General features: G+C 39.0%; 1 protein-coding gene across 2 annotated transcripts in view; it reads left to right on the top strand.

Annotated features, from left to right (window-relative positions):
* Positions 1–20,635, top strand: part of nck1b (NCK adaptor protein 1b) — a 50,565-nt gene extending 29,930 nt beyond the window's left edge. Inside the window, exons 2-5 of one of the 2 annotated variants that reach the window (XM_038293676.1) lie at positions 609–656; positions 2,523–2,763; positions 14,012–14,769; positions 16,457–20,635. In XM_038293676.1, coding sequence (XP_038149604.1) covers positions 2,538–2,763; positions 14,012–14,769; positions 16,457–16,657 — 1,185 coding nt within the window. In that variant the 5' untranslated portion in view covers positions 609–656; positions 2,523–2,537 and the 3' untranslated portion in view covers positions 16,658–20,635. Of the gene's footprint in view, positions 1–608; positions 657–2,522; positions 2,764–7,162; positions 7,319–14,011; positions 14,770–16,456 lie in introns of those variants that run through there. The other variant, XM_038293677.1, reaches the window with a different exon arrangement.
* The last annotated feature ends 1,181 nt before the right edge of the window (positions 20,636–21,816 follow it).

Here is a 21,816-nt window from a genome sequence, read left to right as displayed (position 1 = left end):
TTTTACAGTGGTTCACAGTCTCCCAAAAATCATAATTTTAGATGTTTCAAGGGAAGTTATGAAGCACAGAAGATAATAGAGCCCTCTGTATTTAATAACTGAGCTCAAACAGACGCAGCATTTTGCATGCGAGAACCAATCTAGGCCAGATCTAAAATTAAAACGATTCACTACATCATCAAGCCTTGGAGAGAGACTTGCTTCATGCATGGTAGTAGGCCTTCATATTACAATAATCTTTATCATCCTCTTGGCTTATGTTAATTATTATTTGTTTGTTTCCTCTTCGAAAGTAAATCATTTAAATCTCATGTCATTTAGAAAGCTTTTAGCTCTAAAGTCTGAATAAGAAAATGATTGTCTTTTGTTTCAATAAGAGAATTAAGATGTCGGGTTAGGATGACATTTAAATAGTGAAAATCTGTCTAGAATTATTATTATTTACTTTTATTTTGCTGGGTATATTTGGGTAATTATGTTCTGTACCTTCTTGAAAAAAAGGTATACTGCAAGAGGTGCTGTTTTACTACAATCCTCTTTGTCACATTATTTCATAATGTAGGCCTACTGCAATTTTAACTCTGATGTCCATTCTGTTTTTGTTCCAGGTCAACAGAACATCTGCCCAGCTAGTTCTCAGCTTTGATGCAGAACAGGTACGCCTATTAAGCTTCAGTTACTCTTTTAAGGTTTGTAGATACTTATCTACTAGCAATAAATATTTTTGTTATTGCTGATAATGATTAGAATATTGTAGCAAGGGCTCTAGGGATGAACAAATATGCCAAAAATCTAAATTGTGTTTATTTTCAATCAGTATTGTGATTAAGATTTCCCTTTGCACTAAGCACATGCATGTTGATAATTTACTGCAGGCTTTCAGTTTTTTCATGACCTTGAATGCTTGCTTAACCAGAGTGCAGTGTTTCAGGACATTACTGTAACATTTGCATAAAAAAGTTCTTATCTTTCCTGTAATGCATAGATCTAGGGGCTAGCTGCAACTCTCTCGTCCCTCCTGTGCGACAGCCTCCCCACTTTAATTGTATTACCGCCACCTAAAGGGCTGGAGGGAGACCTGTAGTGACTTACTCTTGTTAAATGTATTGCCAATAAAAAACGAGTGCTTCTGTGATTTGAAAATTGGATATTTCTAAATTGCAGTTATATTGCTAATACAGTTAATTGTCCAGCCATAGTTCCTACAGTTACCTTCCATCCCCTTTTTCGGCCTTTATAATGTTCTTTCCTTTCCTCCTCATATTCTCCTTTTGTCCTTTCATAGCCTTTTCTCATTCCTCCCTCCCCAATTCTTCACTTCCTTTACCCTCCCTCCTTACCTTCCGAACCTCCCTTCCTTTCAGTTCCTAATTCCCTTCCCTGTGCTGTACTCATCTCCTTTCTTTTAGCCTTCATTCCTCTCCTTCCTCATGAATTGTGAATTTCTTAAAAAGAAAGGTCCGTTATATTAAAATAGAAAATCCATAGAAACCTTTTGAGCTCTTGAATCTTAGGCATATGCTTATATTTGGTTCCAGGTGGCAACTTTATTAGGGTCAGTAGCATGTATATGCAGTAGAATAAAAAAAAATAGATTTTATAGATTTTAAATTGTTTATATTAGGATTATGTTTGTGAAGCACTTCTTTACTTGTGATTTTCCAAATCCCATTAATCATTTTTTTGGGGGGGGATTAGCAGATATTCTGTCTTAATATGAATTTCGTTATTGTTAATAGTTAGTGTTTCAGCTGCTCTCTTCACAGCTCCTCTGGGACAGCTGGGGATATCTGAGCATAGCAGAACAGATCATATGACACACAGACTGGATGCAGCAGTCTTTATTTTATAATCCATGCTCTCAGTAAGGTTAAAGATGAAATTGTCAGGGAAAGTCTATATTTCTCTTCAGTAACATTATGTGGGCAGATTAAAATACAGCTGCACAAAGCAAACACACAATGAACTCTTGTAAATTATTCAGATCGGAATCGACTTCATTAACTCGGTTTGAATGCACAAAGCATGAATTTGACTTCAGTCGACATTAAACCAAACATTAAGGATAAGGAGCAGCATGTACACGTGTCTGTGTGAGAATATGTGTTTGTGTGTACTAAACATCTATTTTTTTATTTTTTTCAAAAGAAGGAAGGCAGATTGTGATTAGCCTTGCAAAAGTCAACCTGTATTGGGAAAATGACTGATAATGTTGATCAAGAATGCAGTAACATGACTTGCTATATTTAATCAAATACTTCCGTGTTAATCAGGTTAAAATTGTTTCATTGCAGACATGCAAAATGTATCTTTTAGACTACAGTCTTCCTTGTAATTTACTTAACAAAACCCTTTTTACGCCAAAAAGTGACAGAAAATATATATTAGTTGCATAGAGGGCCTGAATGTGTAATACTTGGATTAATATTTTAATTACATTATGAGTTCTTTTTGACAGTATTAATCTTGCAATTGATGATATTCCAACAAAGATTTTGATGCCTCTTGCCTCTCTGCATCAGTCCCCCCAGGTCAAGATGACTGAAGAGGTGATTGTCATCGCCAAGTTTGACTACATGGCTCAACAGGACCAGGAGCTAGACATCAAGAAGAACGAGCGCCTCTGGCTACTCGACGACTCCAAATCCTGGTGGAGGGTCCGCAATGCCACCAACAAAACCGGCTTCGTCCCGTCCAACTATGTGGAGAGGAAAAACAGCGCCAGGAAGGCCTCCATTGTCAAGAACCTGAAAGACACGCTCGGTAAATGAAATTAATTCTTGTGATTAAGCTTAAAGGGGCTCGTCCTCCACATGCAGATTTATGTTTTTGCATTCGCTGAGTCAAAGTTGCAGCAAAGGCCTTATCTAGGCCGACTTTCATTAATTTTTTCAACTTAGATAATCACAGGTCTGTTTTTAAACTATGTAGTTCCCAGCTGCAGACATCAATGCCAAGGTTATAGGTTGTGCTCAATTCTTTTTCAAGAAGCAGTGCCCTGGTAATTGGTGTGCCATGTGTAATTTCTTTTTTTTGTGTAGCGTAATTTAGTATTTTTTTCTGCATTTGACCTTAATGAAAGACATGATAAAGCAGTTGTTTTAATTGGTGTACTTGATTATGGTTGCAGAGCTAAGTTGTTACTACAATCTGTTAGTCTTTAGGTATTTGGTCACTGTTGCAACCTTCTCAAGCAAACAAGTTTGTTTTGTGGGACTGTTTCTTTACCGCATCATTCCCACTGCAGGAACCGGAGCCATATCCTATAAGTAGGGTAGAAATCTATCCCTAAAATATGCCCCTGGCATGATGGTTGAATCTTATCTGCATATTGCATATTCTGTTGCAGTATTAATGTGTAATAATAATAACTGAACTTTATTGATCTCACACTGGAGAAATCTACCCCTGCATTTAACCCATCCCCTTGGGGAACAGTGGGCTGCCATTGTGCGGCTCCTGGGGAGCAGTGTGGGGTTAAGTGTTTTGCTCAGAGACCCAGAGTGCAGCCTGTGGGAATCAAACCGGATACTTTCAACCTCCTCAGAGGACAGACGCACTGCTCTAACCCCTTAGGCCAACACTCCCCCGTAAAATGATCTTTACAAATGACTCCTCTAATACAGTATTAAGGTAGTATGTTGTATTTTAAAGTTCCATACATAACATTTCTACATGCCAATGATACTCCATGAGAGCTGGGTAAACTTAAACTGCCCTTGGGAAGGTTTTGTCAAATTTAGAAGAGGATGACTTGACCTGGAGCTGACCTTAGCTGAACATATTACAGCACAGTTGTCCTGGTTTATTCTTTTGAGCTGTCATCCTGTGTCTGTCACGCAGGATGTAGAAATGTTGACAACTTTCTGGAAATCTTAGTCTTAGTGAGCGTCTACCTTTTTTTTTGTTTAGGTTTATGTTTCACATTGGCAACTGGGTCAGCTGTTCTCATACCTATTGTTGACTGTTGTTCTGTTGGAATAATATCACTTGTTCAAGCCTTATCCAACATTCCACCGAGGCTGGATAATAATCAGATATCAAGCCTAGAGGAGGGGGAGCTGTGGCATGAGGGAGGGAAAGAGAGATGTATCTTAACACGATAAGTAGGAAAGAAAAGCTGGTAAATACCTGCTTGTAGTTCCAATATATGTTTAAAGCTCTGCATGAGTGGTTATACTAATCAATTGTATTGGTATGATTCTCTTCTCATAAAAAGGAGGCAATGACAGAGAAACTGTGAAATATATGGAGGGAGAGATAATCACCCACTTATTTGGATATATAGTCTGAAGTCTTGAAGCTCCAAATAAAGATTATTTTTATTATCATATTATTTTTACTATTATATTGAGTATTCCTAAAATTTTATTTTGGAAGAGTTTTGTAGAAATGGAAAAACATTTTTCATAAGTTTGCACAGGCATCTATTTGGGTTTTTCTAAAGTTTTTTTTTATATTGTTTATACAAACAATACAAACAAAACTGAGAAATATATTGAGATGCAACTTCAATCCATGTCCTCCAGCCTTACATGCAACTCTACAAGAATCAGTATATCGGCTCAGTATAGGTTTTGGTCAATTTAAATAACTGGTGTGTCTTTGTATCAGAAGTGAAAAGTTGTACGTTGGGAGATCCCTAATTATTACCGCCATTTTCATTAGTCATATTTCAGGAGTATAGATCCTGGGCTAAATTATATATATTATACACGGCCCTTTAACTTCACATTACCCGCTGCAGGTTTAGAAATCGCACATGGCCTGTGCGATGGGATCCATAAAAGGAGAGTTTTTTTTGTTGTGTTATTAACACGGAGCCATTAATCTATGCTATCAGGCATTGTCGCTTTTACTGTAATAAGACATCCACTAACTCATAAAACACTAAGAACAAATTTGACTTCAGGACTTTTGCTCTTGTTGATGTGATGGAGCAGTTGTGCTTTTATAGGAGGATCATTCAGAGTGAATGATGGCTCTAAAGTAGTTTTTCCATGAACAAAAGATAAAGGAAGAAAAAAAAGGGTCCTTATGTAATTTTTATAACTATCTCGCACTCACCAGTGTTTGCAAAACACTTATCTGTGGGAAATGTGAATTGTGACTTCCCTTTTGCTCTTGTTAGTGTCTGAGTGCATGCACTACAGCTATAGTGTGATATTTTGAAACGTTGAGTAAAAGAGAAATTGTTACTTTTATATCCCAAAACTAATGACTTAAGCAGGGATATTCTTTGACTGCTCTATAAACTTTAAGCCGTCTGTCCCGCATATGTTGCCCTAAGGATCTGGCTTTATACGCCATTATTTTCGCCGTGTAGGGTTTTTGTGTGCTAGTGGGAGATTATGTTGCTGTAAACAAAAGCTGAAGGCCTCTCAACAACAACCCAGCTGTCACTGTATCAGATCATCAAATTATTTAAGAACAGCTGCGTGACTGTCACAAACACAACTCACGCCTAACTTACTGTATACTCTAAATGAAACATGAGTCGAAGGTGTAGCAGTGTGTGTAAAAATTGAACACAGTCCTAGAAGGACCTGTTCTACAGCGTCTTGCAAAAGCATTTGCAAGCCAGATTAATCATGTGTAGCATTCTGTTTTACTTTTACACATGATTAATCTGGGACTCCTTCAATTGAATCTGTTCAGGGAAAGAATGGACATCCAGGGGATCTTCTCTTCAGTTGGATGAAGCAACAACTAGTGCCTGCTTTCCCATGTTTGGTTTTTGCCAATCACGGATACAGATGCCACGGGAAACCGCAACTTCCACTTATACATTCTTGATGTTCCTCTTTCTAAGATAGAATCATCAATTTGCACAAAGTTGATGTAATGGCAACATCTACATGAAATCTGTTTTCAGGGGGCAAAAGACCTTAGATAAATACTACTTTTTGCCCAAAAGAGTGAATATTCTGTTAATTGTTTTGTACTACATTCCATTTTATTTGCTAAATTCTGTGATTCCGTCCACGTTTTCTGCATCGCAGAAATGGTTTAGCCCTGTACGTCTACATCCTCCTGGGCTGCCATTATTATTTTTATTACCTTATTATTACACAGCTTCATATACCACCTTCAACCGTGAAGCTAGATTTATACTTGCCGCATTGAACCAGACCCAAAGGAGTGTGCACCAAAGGTCACGCTATCAGAGTGTGCACCTTGGTTGTGCTCCTTCAAAATGTTTGTAACTCGGCGCCGACCGTAGGCGCCAGCTCCATTGCAAGTAGGTGGAATCGAAGCTGCCCTCCCTGTATTGATATCAGAGTTTGCTTTTGTTAAACGCTGTAGCGTTGCGGTTTATTCTATGTCTGAATCAATACAAAAATATTTACAAAAATAAAGCTATAATAATCTTTTCAATACAGCGATCTACCATTTTGGAAATTGCACGTCAATATATCGCTAGAATTCAGTTTACATGCCTCATTTTTCAGCGGGTTTTTTCTGTTTCTTCCACTTAACATATTTAAGCTACTTTGTGTGACACTATTGCATAAAATCCTTACAGTTTATTAGCTGTTTTTAGTTGTGAAGTGAAAGGATTATGCACACGTTTTTCCCAGGTATTGTATAATCTATGGTTTAGCAATGCTGCTTTCCTAATCTGTACAGTGGGCAGTTTGCTCCTTCTTGTTAATATATGTGGGCGAGCGAGAGAAGCAGCTTTGGGCTCACACTCTAATATGTTATGTGGGAGGAACCGTTTATCTTTTTGTTGCTGGGTGTGAGCTTGCCTCATCTGCCTGCAAAGGGCTGTCTAACTGTTTGGAAGTGTTTCGGTGTTTAAGGGATCTTTCTCCCTGGGTCTGTTATAAAGATGCAAGTGTGTCTCAAACAGCTTTTGTCATGTGACATGAGGATTCAGTCACTTAAACTGATGCCAGGGATTCCTGCTTTTTTTTTAAAGTTATTTTAACCAACTCTTGTTTCTCATCTGGAAAATAGCTTCTTAGTTAGCATCTAGATCTTTTCTTTCTGTGTCTAAGCCCCCCCCCCCCCACACACACTCCCTCCTATTCCCCATTCTTCCTTACTACTTCACTCCATGAGGCCACTTGCACTCTTCCTTTCCAGAGCTGATCTGGGGCCTCTGTAACCTGCCCTCATTGGCTAACCCCTGATCACATGGTCAGTAAGTGGGCCGCCCTTGTCTACAGTCCGCCCAGCTCTCAGGGTGTTCACATGGAATAACTTCACAGCTGCAGTGGGAAGAGAGCAGGGGCTGGGAAAACGACGGAGAGAAGGGGGAGAGCCAGCGAGCCCAAAATGGACATGGCTAACCTATTCAAACATTTCTTTCGTGAGTTTAAATCTTTTCTAGCCTTCAGTGTCTCCAGGAATTTTTTTTCTGGCTTTGTTTGGCTTTTGATCACTTTAAAATCTTTTTTCTCTGAACTTTAAGTAGTTGTGTGTCTTTTAACTCTACAAGAAAAGCTGTCAAGGCTCTTAAAGATGTTTTGCTTTGGCTAAAGAACTGCTCTAAGCTTACCCACAGAAAGTTAAAGATTTGAGCAATCGGGTAAAGATTTGAGTGTGAACCGGTTTGGTCTGACAAAGAGAGGTTGTCTCAGTCTGTGTGAGCGGCTGGGTGGCTTTGCTTTTGAAAGCCCTCTGCTGAGCTGAAGCCTGTAATTGCCCCGGCAATCCTTCTTTCTTTGAAAGGCACACTTAGGCAGAAATCTTGCTTCATTGTTTTCTTCTTGCGTTTTAGCTAACTGAGGTGGGATACAACTTGGTGGATTACAGTATCTATCTCTGTTAGACCCCTCCTCCTCAGTCTGTTTAGGAATATCTCCCAGAGTCGCAGATGCCTGTTTTCTTTTATGTTCCCTCAGGGCTGCTCCCTCATTCTGGGAGGGTCCCCCTGCTGCCGGTCATGAGCTGCAGTTGAAGGGTTCTCATGTAGAACACTGTAGTCATTGTGCTAAAAGGAGGAATGGGGTCCTTGATGATTGATGGGGCTCGGGCTCCCATCTTAAGCCCCTCTCCTGGTTATCGGAGAATAGTCAGTGCTTAACAGCCACACTGACATTCATTTTTAACAAGGTAAACTGTTGCTTCAATCACGCCCTCGCTGCCCACATTAACGGCTGCTCGTTCTCTAACAGGAGGTGAAGATAGGGATGAGCTAACAGACATTTTGGTTGTGCAAACTGCATGAGCCGCTGCTTTTCTCTCTCTCCCTCCTCCTCCGTTTCTTTTTGCCTCCCCTCCCTTCTTTTTCCTGTTTCTCAGCCTCCCCAGCGAGCGGAAACTCTAATTTAAGCCACATTTCTCTCCGAGCTCGGTACGAGCCAAAGAGGAAGTGAGAAGTCAGAGGGAAGTTGAATCATGTCGTTTGGGATTGTCTGTTGGATGCCTCCCTCCTTAATTCCCGCTCTCTCTTCCAAACTGTTCACTCTTTTACCGACTAAATAACCAAAACAAAACATGGCTTGACTAAATCTAGTGAGGAGGGGCTTTAAGTCATTCATGCCTTCAACATTTATCTTCTTTAAAGCTGTATTACCAACCATTGTTTTCCTGTCTTCCCATCAGGAAGTGAGTAGTGGTCTGCACTTGCAGTAAACATGAGGGATAGCAAGGACTTCCTGATGGGCCACTGATTTTTCTTATATATAGTATCTATTACACCTGAAAATATGTTTTTATTGGAGCAGTAGTTCATTGTTTTTTTTTTAAGTTTTTTTTTGTTTTTGTTTTTTTAGCAACACTGAATTTTAAGAATGTTTTGTAATAATTACATGAATTTCCAGAAAGTAACTCATTTAGGTTGATATTCAGAGCCTTTGCTACTGCAATTAAAAGCCAGTACCTTTTTTTTTTACTTACTAGGAATTCTGGATGCTGCCTATTTACAGACGGTAATGTTTGTATACCCTCTTTGATTGCTGCAAAGCACAAGCAATATCCTAATAGTTTATTCTTACTGAAGAGCTGATGAATTGGTGCAACCGGCAGGCTCAAACAGCTTAACATCTGAACTAGTCAGTGGGACTACCGCTGTGGGCCTTTTAACAGCTGAAAGAAATACTAACCGTCTTGCTTCTGCCATTAGGAGTTATTTAGATCAGTGAGTCTAGCAATATGACAACTTCAATCTGATTTGACCCTCACTGTAACTTGTAGAGTTAGAAAGTTATTTCTACATTGAGTTGATTCCATCAAAGCTGTTAAGAGGTCCTAATATTAATACAGAAGAACCCAGTTTAACTTGTTTTTTTTAAGGGTTTAGATGCACCAACTTCTTTAAACGGAAAATGAAACCTGTGTATGAAACACGTTGCCGCGGCGTTTGAGTGATCAAAGTGGAAAAATACACTCTGAACATTGCTGTTCATCTTCCTCTCTTTTACACGTGATTATTTGCACCATATTAGCATTTTCTTGTTGTTGGCTAATCTAAAGAAACTTGAGTTTTTAAATATTAGGTTATTGCCTTGTTAGTATTTACTATGCCAATGCAACTGCTTGTTTTCCCTAAATTACACAAACCTTGCTTTTTTAAATATCATTCCACTCAATAAAATGGAATGAACTCCGAACCTGTGGTGACAATGAATTTATGAGTGGGTTACCATCAGGGTTTCTTGAAACTAAATGTCATTAGTCGATGCGGCCTGACAGATCACACCCCTGACTGCAGCTTTGCTCAGCAGCACCTCTCCTGACCTCTGCTTCATCACAGAGATCGATGGATGCCTGCATTTGAAGTTGAAAGAAGTCTGCATGTTTCCTGTGTATCAGTCAGCCATGTTGGCAGACTCAATTGAAACCATGGCCTCTAAAAGGCAACCCCGACCACAAATATGCCAACTCACTCGTGAGATTTTCCTCCTCTTTGATTGTCTCATGGTGCCTCTGGCTCCACATGTTGTCATCGTAGCTAATGTGTATGTCTCAGAGCAAAGCGTATGGCTGAGGACTGCTGTTTTCCACTACCTGTCTGAAGAAACATTGTTGTCATGAACTTACAGAGCTCATTCTGAGCGTCTGCCATTATGGGACAGACGTTGCTACACAGTAATTTAAGCAATTTAACGATTGTTGCGTTAGAGGATGTCACAGCAACTTGCCACAGAAATGCTCAGCCCAGTTTGGACTGAAACTGACTAGTGTCCGTGTCAAAGCAAAGGGATGTTAAAGGCCTGTCAGACAGCCTGACGCGGGGTGTTGTCGTCCACAGAGGAAGAGCCCTGGAATGGAGGGAAGCTGGGAGGTCGAAAGGGCCTTGGCAGACAATGGACAACCAACTAGCGTAGGGAGGCCAGAATTGGAAAACAAAAAGAAATCATTCCTGTATGTCACTGGTAGTTGGACAAACTTCCCGGCACTTTCTTCTCTTCACGTTGTTGCATTTCATCTTTAAACAAACCTTTTTTTCTTTTTTTTACTCTTCTGAATTCTGTTTTCCTCGGCAGAGTGCAACGTGTGCCTGTTGCGCTCTTCGTCATTGTTTGCAGTGATTTACAGCCATCTGATTCTTTGTAATTTCCTTCCTCTGGATCCCTCTCAGCAAATACATGGGGGGGGAAAAAGGCATGTGACACTGCGCGAGAGAAGTTTCTAGCTCACAGTGTTTCTTAATTTCTCTCATAAGGCTTTCCCAGCTTGCAGCAGACAAGGTCTGTGGCTTTCAGTGGAAGCTGCAACTCCCACACTGTACATTTTCACCAAGTTCAAGTGACTGGCTGTGTTTAGGATTCCAGTCAGGTGCAGAAAGTAAGGCAGAATGGGGGTGAGGGGGGTATTTTTAGTCGTCTGACTGGTGTCTGCCTTTGCTTTCAAATGGTGCTTTCCAGCCATTACTTACTTACAAAAACCCCAAATGGTAGTCATATAAATTTTGTGCGACATGCTGTGTGAGAAATAACATTTTTGTGTTTTGGAAAAATTGTCTAATCAAGTTTTCAATTGAATTGGACTTCGGGAAGATGCAGTTTTGCATATCTAGCTATTGCATACTGTTCCTTACTAGTTAATCCCAAAGTGAACTTTTTTTCCACATGCATGGACTGGTAAATGCAGATAGAAATATTGTAATTTCACTGTATAAAGATAAAATTTTAAACCTAAGTAATAGATAAACTTTTTACTTATTGTTTTGTTATAAATAACATTCAATTATTCCTAATTTAGACATAAGAATACAAGAGCACATACCTAAATTTGGAAGCAGTTTTCTAGTGCCTATTGTGTTGAAGTCATTTATCTGCTCAAGTTGCACACGTGCAGGTAGGGGCTTCATTTTCACACCACTCATACTTTACCAACTATAGCTGAAAACCTTGTTAACGACGGATCAACCTGAAATATAATAACATAGCTCACTGTCAGGTACCCATGGCAAAAGTCTGACCAGCATTGGTAATTCTGCCTCACTCTAACTTCATGTTGCTGGTGAAAAGTGGTCATAGGATTCCCATCCAAGGAAATATAAATCCTACGACTCGCTCTATTGTATTTTATTAGGTTTTTGGTATAGACCGACAAAAGAAGTATATTACAATCAAATTGGTGGAAAATTCTTTGTCCCCTTTTTTCCTCAAAAAGGAAAAACAATCTAAAATGTTGTGTAGATTGCTCTTCAGCCACATTTAACTCTGAAATCAAGTGGACTACAACCAGTTGCCGTTAGAAGTCCCATCATGAAGATAAATTCCCTTTTGTTTCCAGACCCCTTTATTCTTAAAACACCAAATAAAATCCCTAGCAGCAAATTGCTTTAACTCTGTGCTATTGAAAGATGAAGTGTGATTCCATCCAGATTTACTACCCTGGGATTACCCTTTGCACATTTCCAGCTATTGTACCCAAATGTCCAGAACTCAGCTGAACACTTAAGCCTGGCTAAATATCGAGGTAGTGCTTGCCAGAATATTTTAGCACCACCTGAGCTGAGTGCAGCTGCTCCCTTCTTTGCAAAAAAAAAAATATATTTCCATTTGTGCATTTGACGTAAAAAGATACCATCTCTTCTAAACTGGAGAAGGAAGCTCTCCCACACTGCCAAAAAGTGAATGATTATGAATAACTCTAGAACCGTATAAGTGATGTGCTGTAGAAGCATTGCTCTTAGTGGCTGCCCTGTATCGGTTAGCTGTGCAGGCAAATCCAGACTTCCCATAAATTTAGCTCGGTGCAGATTGATCATCTAGGCAAATAAAGTGGCTCTGCATTTTCAATGCAAAGCATTCAGGGACCATGGTAGACAAAAGAAGCAAATGGACACTGATGACAAGGACACTGATAAGGCATTTGGCAGATAAAATATAAGCTCTCTGACATTTGCTAAAAGATGTGGCTATCAGCAGATAAAGCCCATCAACTTTTATATTTCAACCATAAATGTTTTAGCTACGTAATCACTTTTTAACTTGTGCTCATTAGGAATTTAGTTGATATATTTAGTGTTTTTATGACTGAAACATCTGTCCATGGATATCTTTTTGTCTTTGGTTTGAGTTTGTACAATGATACCTAACTGGCTTGTGTGCAGCACGTAACCTCCGCCTCCAGACATCAGCTCTTAACACCCTGTCTGCACTCTGTACTTATGCACAGTGGTGGGACTAATAACAGGCTCTACCTGGAAGCAATTTGACGTTGGACTCTCAGCCCTACCGTGAAATTTGTCTGCTCTCCTTGAGTCAGAGGCACCTTTCAGTAACAATCCATCTGTGGTAAAGGGTACTCGCGTTTCTCCTCACTGGGATAACAGACGGCGCACGCTTTCCTCCCAGAGCAGTCCCGGAGACTCCACCCTGCCTCACTGTATAATTTCACCCAGCTGTCTTTTGATTATGCAAGCTATAGCCTTGCAAACGTAATCAGAAACGGGCCTAAATCTGTTACCGTCTCTGATATCAGCGTCTGCTTGGGCTGAGCTCGAGTCATTGTAACATCATAAGATGGCCTCAGCCCTGCAACAATAGGACTATAGAGTTTGAGAAAAGTAGCAGAGTTTGAAATAAGGATGCAGATCAGGCCAAGGTGATTAGTGCAATGTGATTAGCAGCAGTGAGGCTGTAGCTAACAGAAGTTCTTTGGTCTCAAAGTATACAAGGCAAGTTGACTAGGGGGCCTGGTTTTGTGTTAGATGACAGTAAATGAAAGAAAAAAAGTCTGTTTTAGGATTTTTAGGCCCCTGCCTTAACAAGTTTTGATCCCACTTAGTTTTTATTCCGGTATGCCACTTTTTTTGGTTTTTGTGTCCTCAGTACCTTGGCCTAATCCTGAAGAATGGATTTAGATTTGGAGCATGGGGGTGTTTGTGGTCTCGTGGAAAAGGACGGATATTTAGAAAGCCCGTAATGCTAATTATTGCTTTATTTTCTTTGTGCTTTTCTGTTTCTTTTTAGACTTGTTCCATACTAGTAGAAAGTGGGGAAACACTGTTTCAGAAGACTTTTCTTAAATGCAGTTTCAGCAAAAAAAAAACAACAACAAAAAAAATGATGTTTTTGGGGAAAAAAAGGCATATTCAGGTAAATAAAAAAATAAATAAAAAATGCTCTTTTGAAATTGAAATTTTTTTCCCCTAAATATGCCTTCAATTGGCAACCAAGAAGCTATTTTTTTTACTCTCTGAGGGGATTTTCCCTCCTGCTGTACTTAGATTTGGTGCTAATTAATGTTAAAGTGGGTAACATGACAATGTGAGCATGCAATATGTATTCTGTCTTTAAAATAATGTCAATAATCCATCAATATTTAACAAAAACCAGCTTAGTTAATCACTAATTGATACTCTGAGCAGAGGTCAATGCTTTCAGTAGGATCCTTGGTATCTGTAGGATGCGCACCAACCTGCATCTTGATTGCATGAAAGGACCGAGCTCATTAGAGATCATCAGTGGATTGTCTAAAATGGTTTAATTAAATACTTTGCCTTTTCCTAAATTTTGAATTCATTCTATATTCAGAAAGATTTCATTTTAAAATGTGAAAAAGAAAATCAATGCCCCTTTCTAAAAACTATTTTTGCTCCTAGGAATTGGGAAGGTGAAGAACAGGAAGGGAGGGATGAGAGACACCGCTTCAAATGCCGACACAGATCTGAGCACAGATAACGGCGAGAGGCTGTACGACCTCAACGTGCCCGCCTTCGTCAAGTTCCACTATTCGGCGGAGCGTGACGACGAGCTGTCCCTGGTGAAAGGCACACGGGTGGTGGTGATGGAGAAGTGCAGTGACGGCTGGTGGCGGGGCAGCTACAACGGACGCTCTGGCTGGTTCCCTTCCAACTACGTGACAGAGGATGTAGATGGGACGGCGGGAGGAGGCGGCATGGGCGGATTTGGAGATCCGGCTGCCGGATCGCTGACTGATCAGGTGGTCACTGTGGTGAGCAGCAGCGCAAACGGAAACAGGGTGCTGCACACAGTTCAAGCTCTCTACCCGTTCGAATCTGGCAACGACGAGGAACTGAACTTTGAACGGGGCGAGGTAATGGAAGTCATAGAGAAGCCAGAGAACGACCCGGAGTGGTGGAAGTGCCGCAAAGCAGACGGACAGTTGGGCCTGGTGCCTAAGAACTACGTCACTGTGCTTGACTCCAGCTCCCATAAGTCCACAGGGGGGCCGGCCGGGCCTCCAACACCTGACTGTGACTACATCTCTCCCTCAGGCAGCGGGCGCTTCGCTGGGAAGGAGTGGTACTATGGAAAGGTGACGCGCCATCAGGCTGAGGTGGCTCTAAATCAGAGAGGCACGGAGGGAGACTTCCTCATCCGAGACAGCGAGTCATCGGTTAGTCACTGAGACCTGTCCCTTAAAGGACTAGATCAGAGTATCTGAAATTAGCTTCTGTTAAACGGTTATAAGCTTCTACTATCTTCCCTGTTGTAGATGCATCAGGGAAAACCCTACATTTTCCTCAGTAAGGACTTTGAATAGCTTAGTCTGGTAGGAATTGAATGTTAATATTGGTACTAGTTCACGTTATTCACACATGAACACAAATCTAATTCAATATGTCCACGTCTATTTATTTAATGTGTAAAAATGTTTAGATTGTTAAAGACTTTTTTAGTTCTTCAGTGATTTCTTTTGGGGTCATAATGGGAGAGAAATAAATGTAACATCTAATCAGCTGTGACCAAGTGCTCCCCATAAGATTTTTGACAGAGGAGTCAGAATATTGATTAGATTATCAGGAGCCGAGGAGCATACAGACAGCATGTTCATGAAATTCACGCGCACATCTGGCCTTAGGCAGATGTTCAAGACTGCTGAAGTAAAGGCATGTTCCTTAAATTTGGTGTTAGATATACTGAAATACAATGAGTCAACGAACTATTGGAAGAGATGGTGTTGAAAGATGATGCCAAAATGGATGTCACTCCCCATCATACATCTATCAACATTTTGAGATGCACACATAATGCCATTGGGCTCTTTCAGCACCACACCATGTGGTTCTGTGAGACCTTTATCTCAGTGAAGGTAGTTTTTGGAGAACTTTATCAGGATCATTCATGAGAATCTGAGGAAAAACGTTAGACTGGATTTGGAGTTTTGAAGCTGCACTTTTGAGTCAACTGTGTAAAATATTTTGGAACAACTATAGATAAACTATAGAAGAGACTCTAGGACAGTTTTAGGACACCTGAATGCTACATCTGGTCGTTTTTTGTAGTGGATTCAAGATGACAAGAGTCGTCTTGAATGCAGCTTTTCTGCTAATTGATAAACTTCATAACACCTTTTGTGGGGGTTATTTGTGCGATTTACTTGTATTTTCATCGACATTGGGTGGAAAGTTTATATCGACAGCCGTGTTTAACAGGTTTACAAATAAGAGCTGATTTAATGCCTTTTTTCTGCTGCAACTTTCTTTCCTTTAGTATAAATATAAATTAGTTGTTTCTGGAGGGCTGTAGCTAAAGGATAGTCTCTAAAGTGATAAGAGCAGAGAAGATTTTTTTTTTTTTTTAAGGATCATGTTTGTATTGGGTGTTATTTACAAAGAGCAGTTCAAGTAAATGTATCTATAGTTGTAAATAATCCTAATCTTTAACCTAATTTCACTTCTATGATTGTTATTATGAGCAGAAATGCTTTTTCTGTTCTTTTCTCACTATTACACAGGAAAACCTGGAGGGTTGCACTAATAAGTGTAAAACCATCCTATGCACACATGGTGATGTTTTACAGGGCCATAAAACAACATACACATAAACCCCCAATGACTTTTTAAATTAGTGATGTTATGGTGCAAGTCTGCTTTGGTTTCTTGATCCAGCCAATGATTTCAACCTTCAGGACCAATTAGTCTGGATTTCTGCTAAATAAAGACACAGGGAGTAATTAGGACCTAGGAAGTTGGTTACTAATTTCCTTTTAACAGACATAAAAAAAAGTGTGATTATCCCTTCAAAATCTGTCTTTCCTTCCATCTGTGGTCACTAATCAGAATTTTCTCATACCTTTTCAGCCGAACGACTTCTCCATTTCCCTGAAGGCGCAGAGCAAGAACAAGCATTTCAAAGTTCAGCTCAAGGAGAACCTTTACTGCATCGGACAGCGCAAATTCAACTCTATGGAGGAGCTTGTTGAACACTACAAAAAGGCTCCCATCTTTACCAGTGAGCAGGGAGATAAACTGTACCTGATCAAAGCCCTGGCTGCCTCCTGATCCCACCCTTAATCACAAACAGATTAATGGCTTCCATATAGAAAAAAACTGATCCTTACACCAGAACACACACTAACATTTCAGCTCCAAGCCTGAAGACTTAACACATCATCAGGACTTAAATGGCCGCTTTGTGAGCATTCCAAGAGGAGATATGGAAAAAGCATGGGAGAGACATTGAGAGGGCTGGAGAAAAGAGTTGCATATCCTCAGAGTTGACTACAGACCTCCTGGTCGCATTTTTAAATTATCCACATGTTAGCTCATAGGCAACGGCATGTATTTTCACCCTTGGTATCTATTAGGGTTTCATTTAGATTTCTTTATGTTGATAATATATAATCTTTGCTTTAACAGTTTCCTTTAAAGATGTGATTTTCATTTTTTTGTACTTTTGTTTTTTTTTTTTTTAAACACACGACATATTGAGATATTTTAAGATGAAAACGTACTCAGAGCCATGCCTAAAGGTCTTACAAGTTGACTCCCTTTGTTTGTCTTACAGCCTTTTTTTTCGTGAATGTGGACAATAATCCACAACTTCAGCTAATAAGTGATAATAAATCAAGTGACCAAACTATATTTATTTAGATTTGTTAGGATCCGTGTTGTTAAGTTGAAATAGTAAGGTGCATCTTTCTTTTTTCTCTATTCCTTGTGCAAATAGGCTTTTTATTTTCAGTACAATAGAAGTGCTTGTGCCACATTTTGCTGTATCCACATCATGTGAATGTTACAAAGAGGAGGAAAATTACACGGCCAATCTCATGATGCTAACAAGTGGGATAGGGTAAAACCAAACATCCTTTTATCTTCCATTAAATTGCCTTTTCCTGACTGATAACAGGTTGGGGTGTTCTGAGCAAGGATCCTTTCTGATTTTATTTTATTTTTTATTTTCAAAGGACTAAACATGTGTGACGGGGAAAAAAAAAAGAAATGTGTGCAGGTTTTCAATCCAGTTGCTGATGAAGGAATTCTACGATTATCCCCATTTATGGACCGAAGTCCAAAGTCCCTGAGCTATTATCTGATTTTCCTGTCTCTAAACTAAAAGAAAGTCCATCAGAGTACATGTTGGTGTTTTCTGTAGAATGAAAACGATGGTTGCTCTTATTTTGATGACTTTAAATATCAAAAGAGATTTTTCTTTTTAAGCATTTGATCTCCTGATTAAACAAAAACTGGGTGCTTTAGTTTGGTTGATTGCTGCCTCTACTTAACCAGAAATCCAGTGACCATCATCTGTTTTTTCATAAATGAATCTTTGTCAAAAAATGTGCATTAAAGCACTTTCTTTTGTTCTGTGGTCTTATAAAGTGAAAATCTTGGTTGAAAAGTATTTAACAAATATTGAGGAATCTTACTTCCCTTGGATAAAAATCGACAGAATTGATCTCTTAGTATTGGGAGTATCTTTGCATCTAATGATTAACTTTGGAGCAGTGGAGACTTTTTTCTTTTTTTTTTCGAAGTCAGGAAAATCTATAAATCCAGTTCTGGAGAAAAGAGGAAGTGGAGGACCAGTCCTGGCTGCCAAGAGCATGATGTCACTGCTCCTGAATAAGTGATTACTTGAGCTAATAGAGGGTCACCAGGGGGTCAAGTGTACGTACTTGCAAAACATGTACATCATACAAGAAAACGAGCCATTCCTTAAGGAGGTGGTAAAAACCCACCTTTTTTTACACAGCGGGGGTCTGGAGGGAATGGGTTTTTCACTAGAATGGGAGAAGGTAGAGTTGAATGTTGAAGGGAAGCAATCTAAGCTACAGCAGGAGTGCTGGCAGGAAGCCACTCCAGCCGGGGGATGTTGACGACGATGATGATGACCATCGCAAAGCTTGCGATGATGAGTTCTGCAGCTGGTTGGACCCGGGCACAAAAAGAAGACGAGGGAAGGAAAAATAGATTAAGGAATTGGAGAGCATGTTTTTACTGTTCCACCACACCCAATTATTCATGTGCAACTGGGCGCGTAGAAGGCTTTTTGATGAGAGACTCTAAAGTGATTGACAGAAGTAGACATGCTCCAATTGGAATCGCTGAATCCTGGTTTCTACAAGCTTTGACCTAATATCAATTTTACCCAAAAAAAATAGTTTTCTTTACAAACCCTGTTAAAGAAATATTTAAAAAAATAATGAACAGAGGCAACTATCACACTGTGTGTGAGACTTGGTGGTTGATGTTGGTTAAATTAAGACCATGATTGGGGAACATATCAGCATTATTTATCATTTAGCACAGCTAGGAATGATTCCTTTAGTCTCCATGTAATGTAAGATCCTTACTTTTAGATCTTTAAAAGCCTGCCAGAAATTTCTTTTCTGTAATGTTCCAAAATATTTTTTTCTTTTTCTTTTTACTGAGAATAATTAATGTCCAACTTGGCTGTGTTCTATCCACTCATGTTGTCTGCTTAAAGTCCTGTGTTCTCACCGTATGTAACACTCAACAAGCCACAGAAGTGTCTCAACGTGTCACATAGAGACAGTTGACTTTCAAGTAGTATCTCTGATACTAAATATGGCTTCTTTGGAGTTATTTACTCTGTAATAACGTCCTAATCAAAGAAAGAAATCAGTGTGGAGTGACAGTACTTTGTAATGGTGTAATGAAATCTGGATTTAAGACCGGCCTAATCTCAATTTACCATTGAATGTTCATGTTATTTATAAATAGATAAACCTAATGAAAGCAGGATCACTGAAATTTGTAGTGATATATCTGGTTTCTAATAGTATTGATCAATTAAATTGCATTCCCATTTTAAACTACATTGTTTTCAGGAGTAATACCCAATCTGCAACCATCTTCTCCATTAATCTGATATGAAAACCTTATTTTTAAGTCAGTCCAGTTTCTATAGGATCTCAAATGTGTGTTGTTGTTTTTTGCATAGCATTAAAGTGAATCCACCAACACTTTCTGCCCCACTTTTAAGGATTTAGGAGAATCTTATGTGCCTTCACAGCTTTCTGGCAAACCAAAGCTTTAGCAGCCCCACCCGCCCTCCATAACCGTACTTTCCACTTCCCTAATCACTGCTATCTGCTTAAAGCTTTGCATGTGCATCGATGGAGCGATTAGAAGATGTGTCAGGAACACATCCTCCTATGGACGAGCATTTCCTCCTTCAGCCTGCTCGATCATGCATCAAATGCCCTTTTAGTTGATCCGTTTCTTTTCAAGTGACCTTACCATGGCTGACTTCATCGAGTATTAGATGAACAGTGATCGCCTACATGTAAATGATAAAAACACATGGATGTTGGGTGATTAACACAACTCCAGGTATGATGTAATCATGACCTCGATCTGTATGAGCACCTCAAGTAACTGTATCATGAAACATTGATGGTTTCTTAATATATAACTTTTACGTCTTTGACTATTGTAATTTCACAGCTTTTTGCCTCTTTTTTTTTTTTTGCAGTTTAGCCACATTTATGAAAGAAATCCTAAATATTTAAATATTTACCTTGGCATCAAACAACTACAGAATCTCCCAGCTTAGATATTGTTACTGGGAGCTGTTTGATGGCTCAATAAAATGAGGCTGCATGAGCAGAGCCTTAAAGCTGTGCAAGAGAATCTGCTTTAACGACACATTAAAGTCAGTTGTGATGGATATTATCAAGACCGCTCCTCCTGATGGGGCTACTGCTCACCCTGAACCTGAGAATTGTAAAACTTTCACACAGATGTCTTGATAATATTGAAACAAGTGGCCCGTTTTTGTTTTTTGGTGCTTTTGTGCTGCTTACATTTCTGTGGTGATTAAAGCCTTTTTTTTTCTGCAAGTCAAGAGTGAAGAACCAGATTCATACTGTGGAATGATTAAAAAGGCAGTGCTGTGAAAAAAAAAGCAATGTTATGCTCTTAATACTGTTTTTATGGAGGGGAGACTGTCTTCAGGTGTAATAATTTAGAAGATTTAGAGTGTCAAAGATGTAATAAACTTATAAAAATGAACATATCGGGTTGTCTTTTGATGTTTTTGAGAATACATATGAAAAAGTGGTTCTGGTGCACGAGACAAATCAGAATATTAAAAGTGAATTGTCACTCGGATTCACTTCAGACACGTGTATTTCTGTCTATTCATGTTGATTATGGTTTATTTAATTTTCTTAAAAATATTAAATGATGCAAAACAAAAACTGATATTTTTTTAACAAAAATGTTCTACCAGAGAAAAAAAGACTTGGAATAATTGAAATGTAATCCATTCATTTTTCCTCTTTAAATGGTGTCCTTAAATACCTCTCATGATTGGGTGTATTCCTGTCGCCAATCTGCCTATTTTTTTTTCCCTGACTCAACTTTCCATTGTTATGCTTGGATAGAGAACTCTAAGCACACATATTTTCTTTTTTCTTCAGTGGGGATTCCCTATAAAAGAGGTCAGCAGTATTCCTCATTATTCTCAAGACCTTGGATCTGTTTAATAAAGTATGTTTAATGAATATTAAGTTTTCAAAAACCTGAAATTAGGGAAATTCTGAGTTTTCCGTTTCATGCAGTTTCCTTTACCTCTGTTTCTGTTGCCATGGTAACATTTTTCCAGAGCGAACCTGTTCACGAGCAGGTTTTGTACAATAAACTATCCTCTTTCTTCAGCTCTCCTTCAAGACAATCACGTATTTTTATTGATTTTGTCAGGAGCTTTTTTTTCTTAGTTTTGTGCAAACAATAAATAATTCATAACAAACAAAATAAATCATTAACAAGACCCATCAGACACATTAGGTTTTGAAAATAACTATTGTTGGACATACAATATTACATTCATTCTCTTTATTATCTTGTGTAGTTGGATGTGTGTATATATATATATATATATATATATATATATATATATATATATATATATATAACTAACTGGAGCGTGTAACAAAAGTAATTTCCCTCTGGGATTATTAAAGTATTTCTGATTCTGTAAAGAATGATCAGCATTACTCAAGAGACTTAAATATTTAAACTTATCTCACAGGATGTAAGATTTGTATGAGCGACATGTGAACCTTTTTTTTTTTTACAGTAGAGGAACTACTGAAATGATTTCAGATGGCAAATAATAGGTTATTTAATTCCGCTGGGCGAAAATGAATCACTTTAGGATTAGGATTCAGTCGGTGATAACCTACCGAGAC

The sequence above is a fragment of the Cyprinodon tularosa genome, unplaced genomic scaffold, assembly GCF_016077235.1.
Source record: "Cyprinodon tularosa strain WSP-4 unplaced genomic scaffold, ASM1607723v1 ctg33, whole genome shotgun sequence".
Taxonomy (NCBI): domain Eukaryota; kingdom Metazoa; phylum Chordata; class Actinopteri; order Cyprinodontiformes; family Cyprinodontidae; genus Cyprinodon; species Cyprinodon tularosa.
Note: the sequence above shows the minus strand (reverse complement) of the source record. Positions and strands in the feature narration are given on the sequence as shown.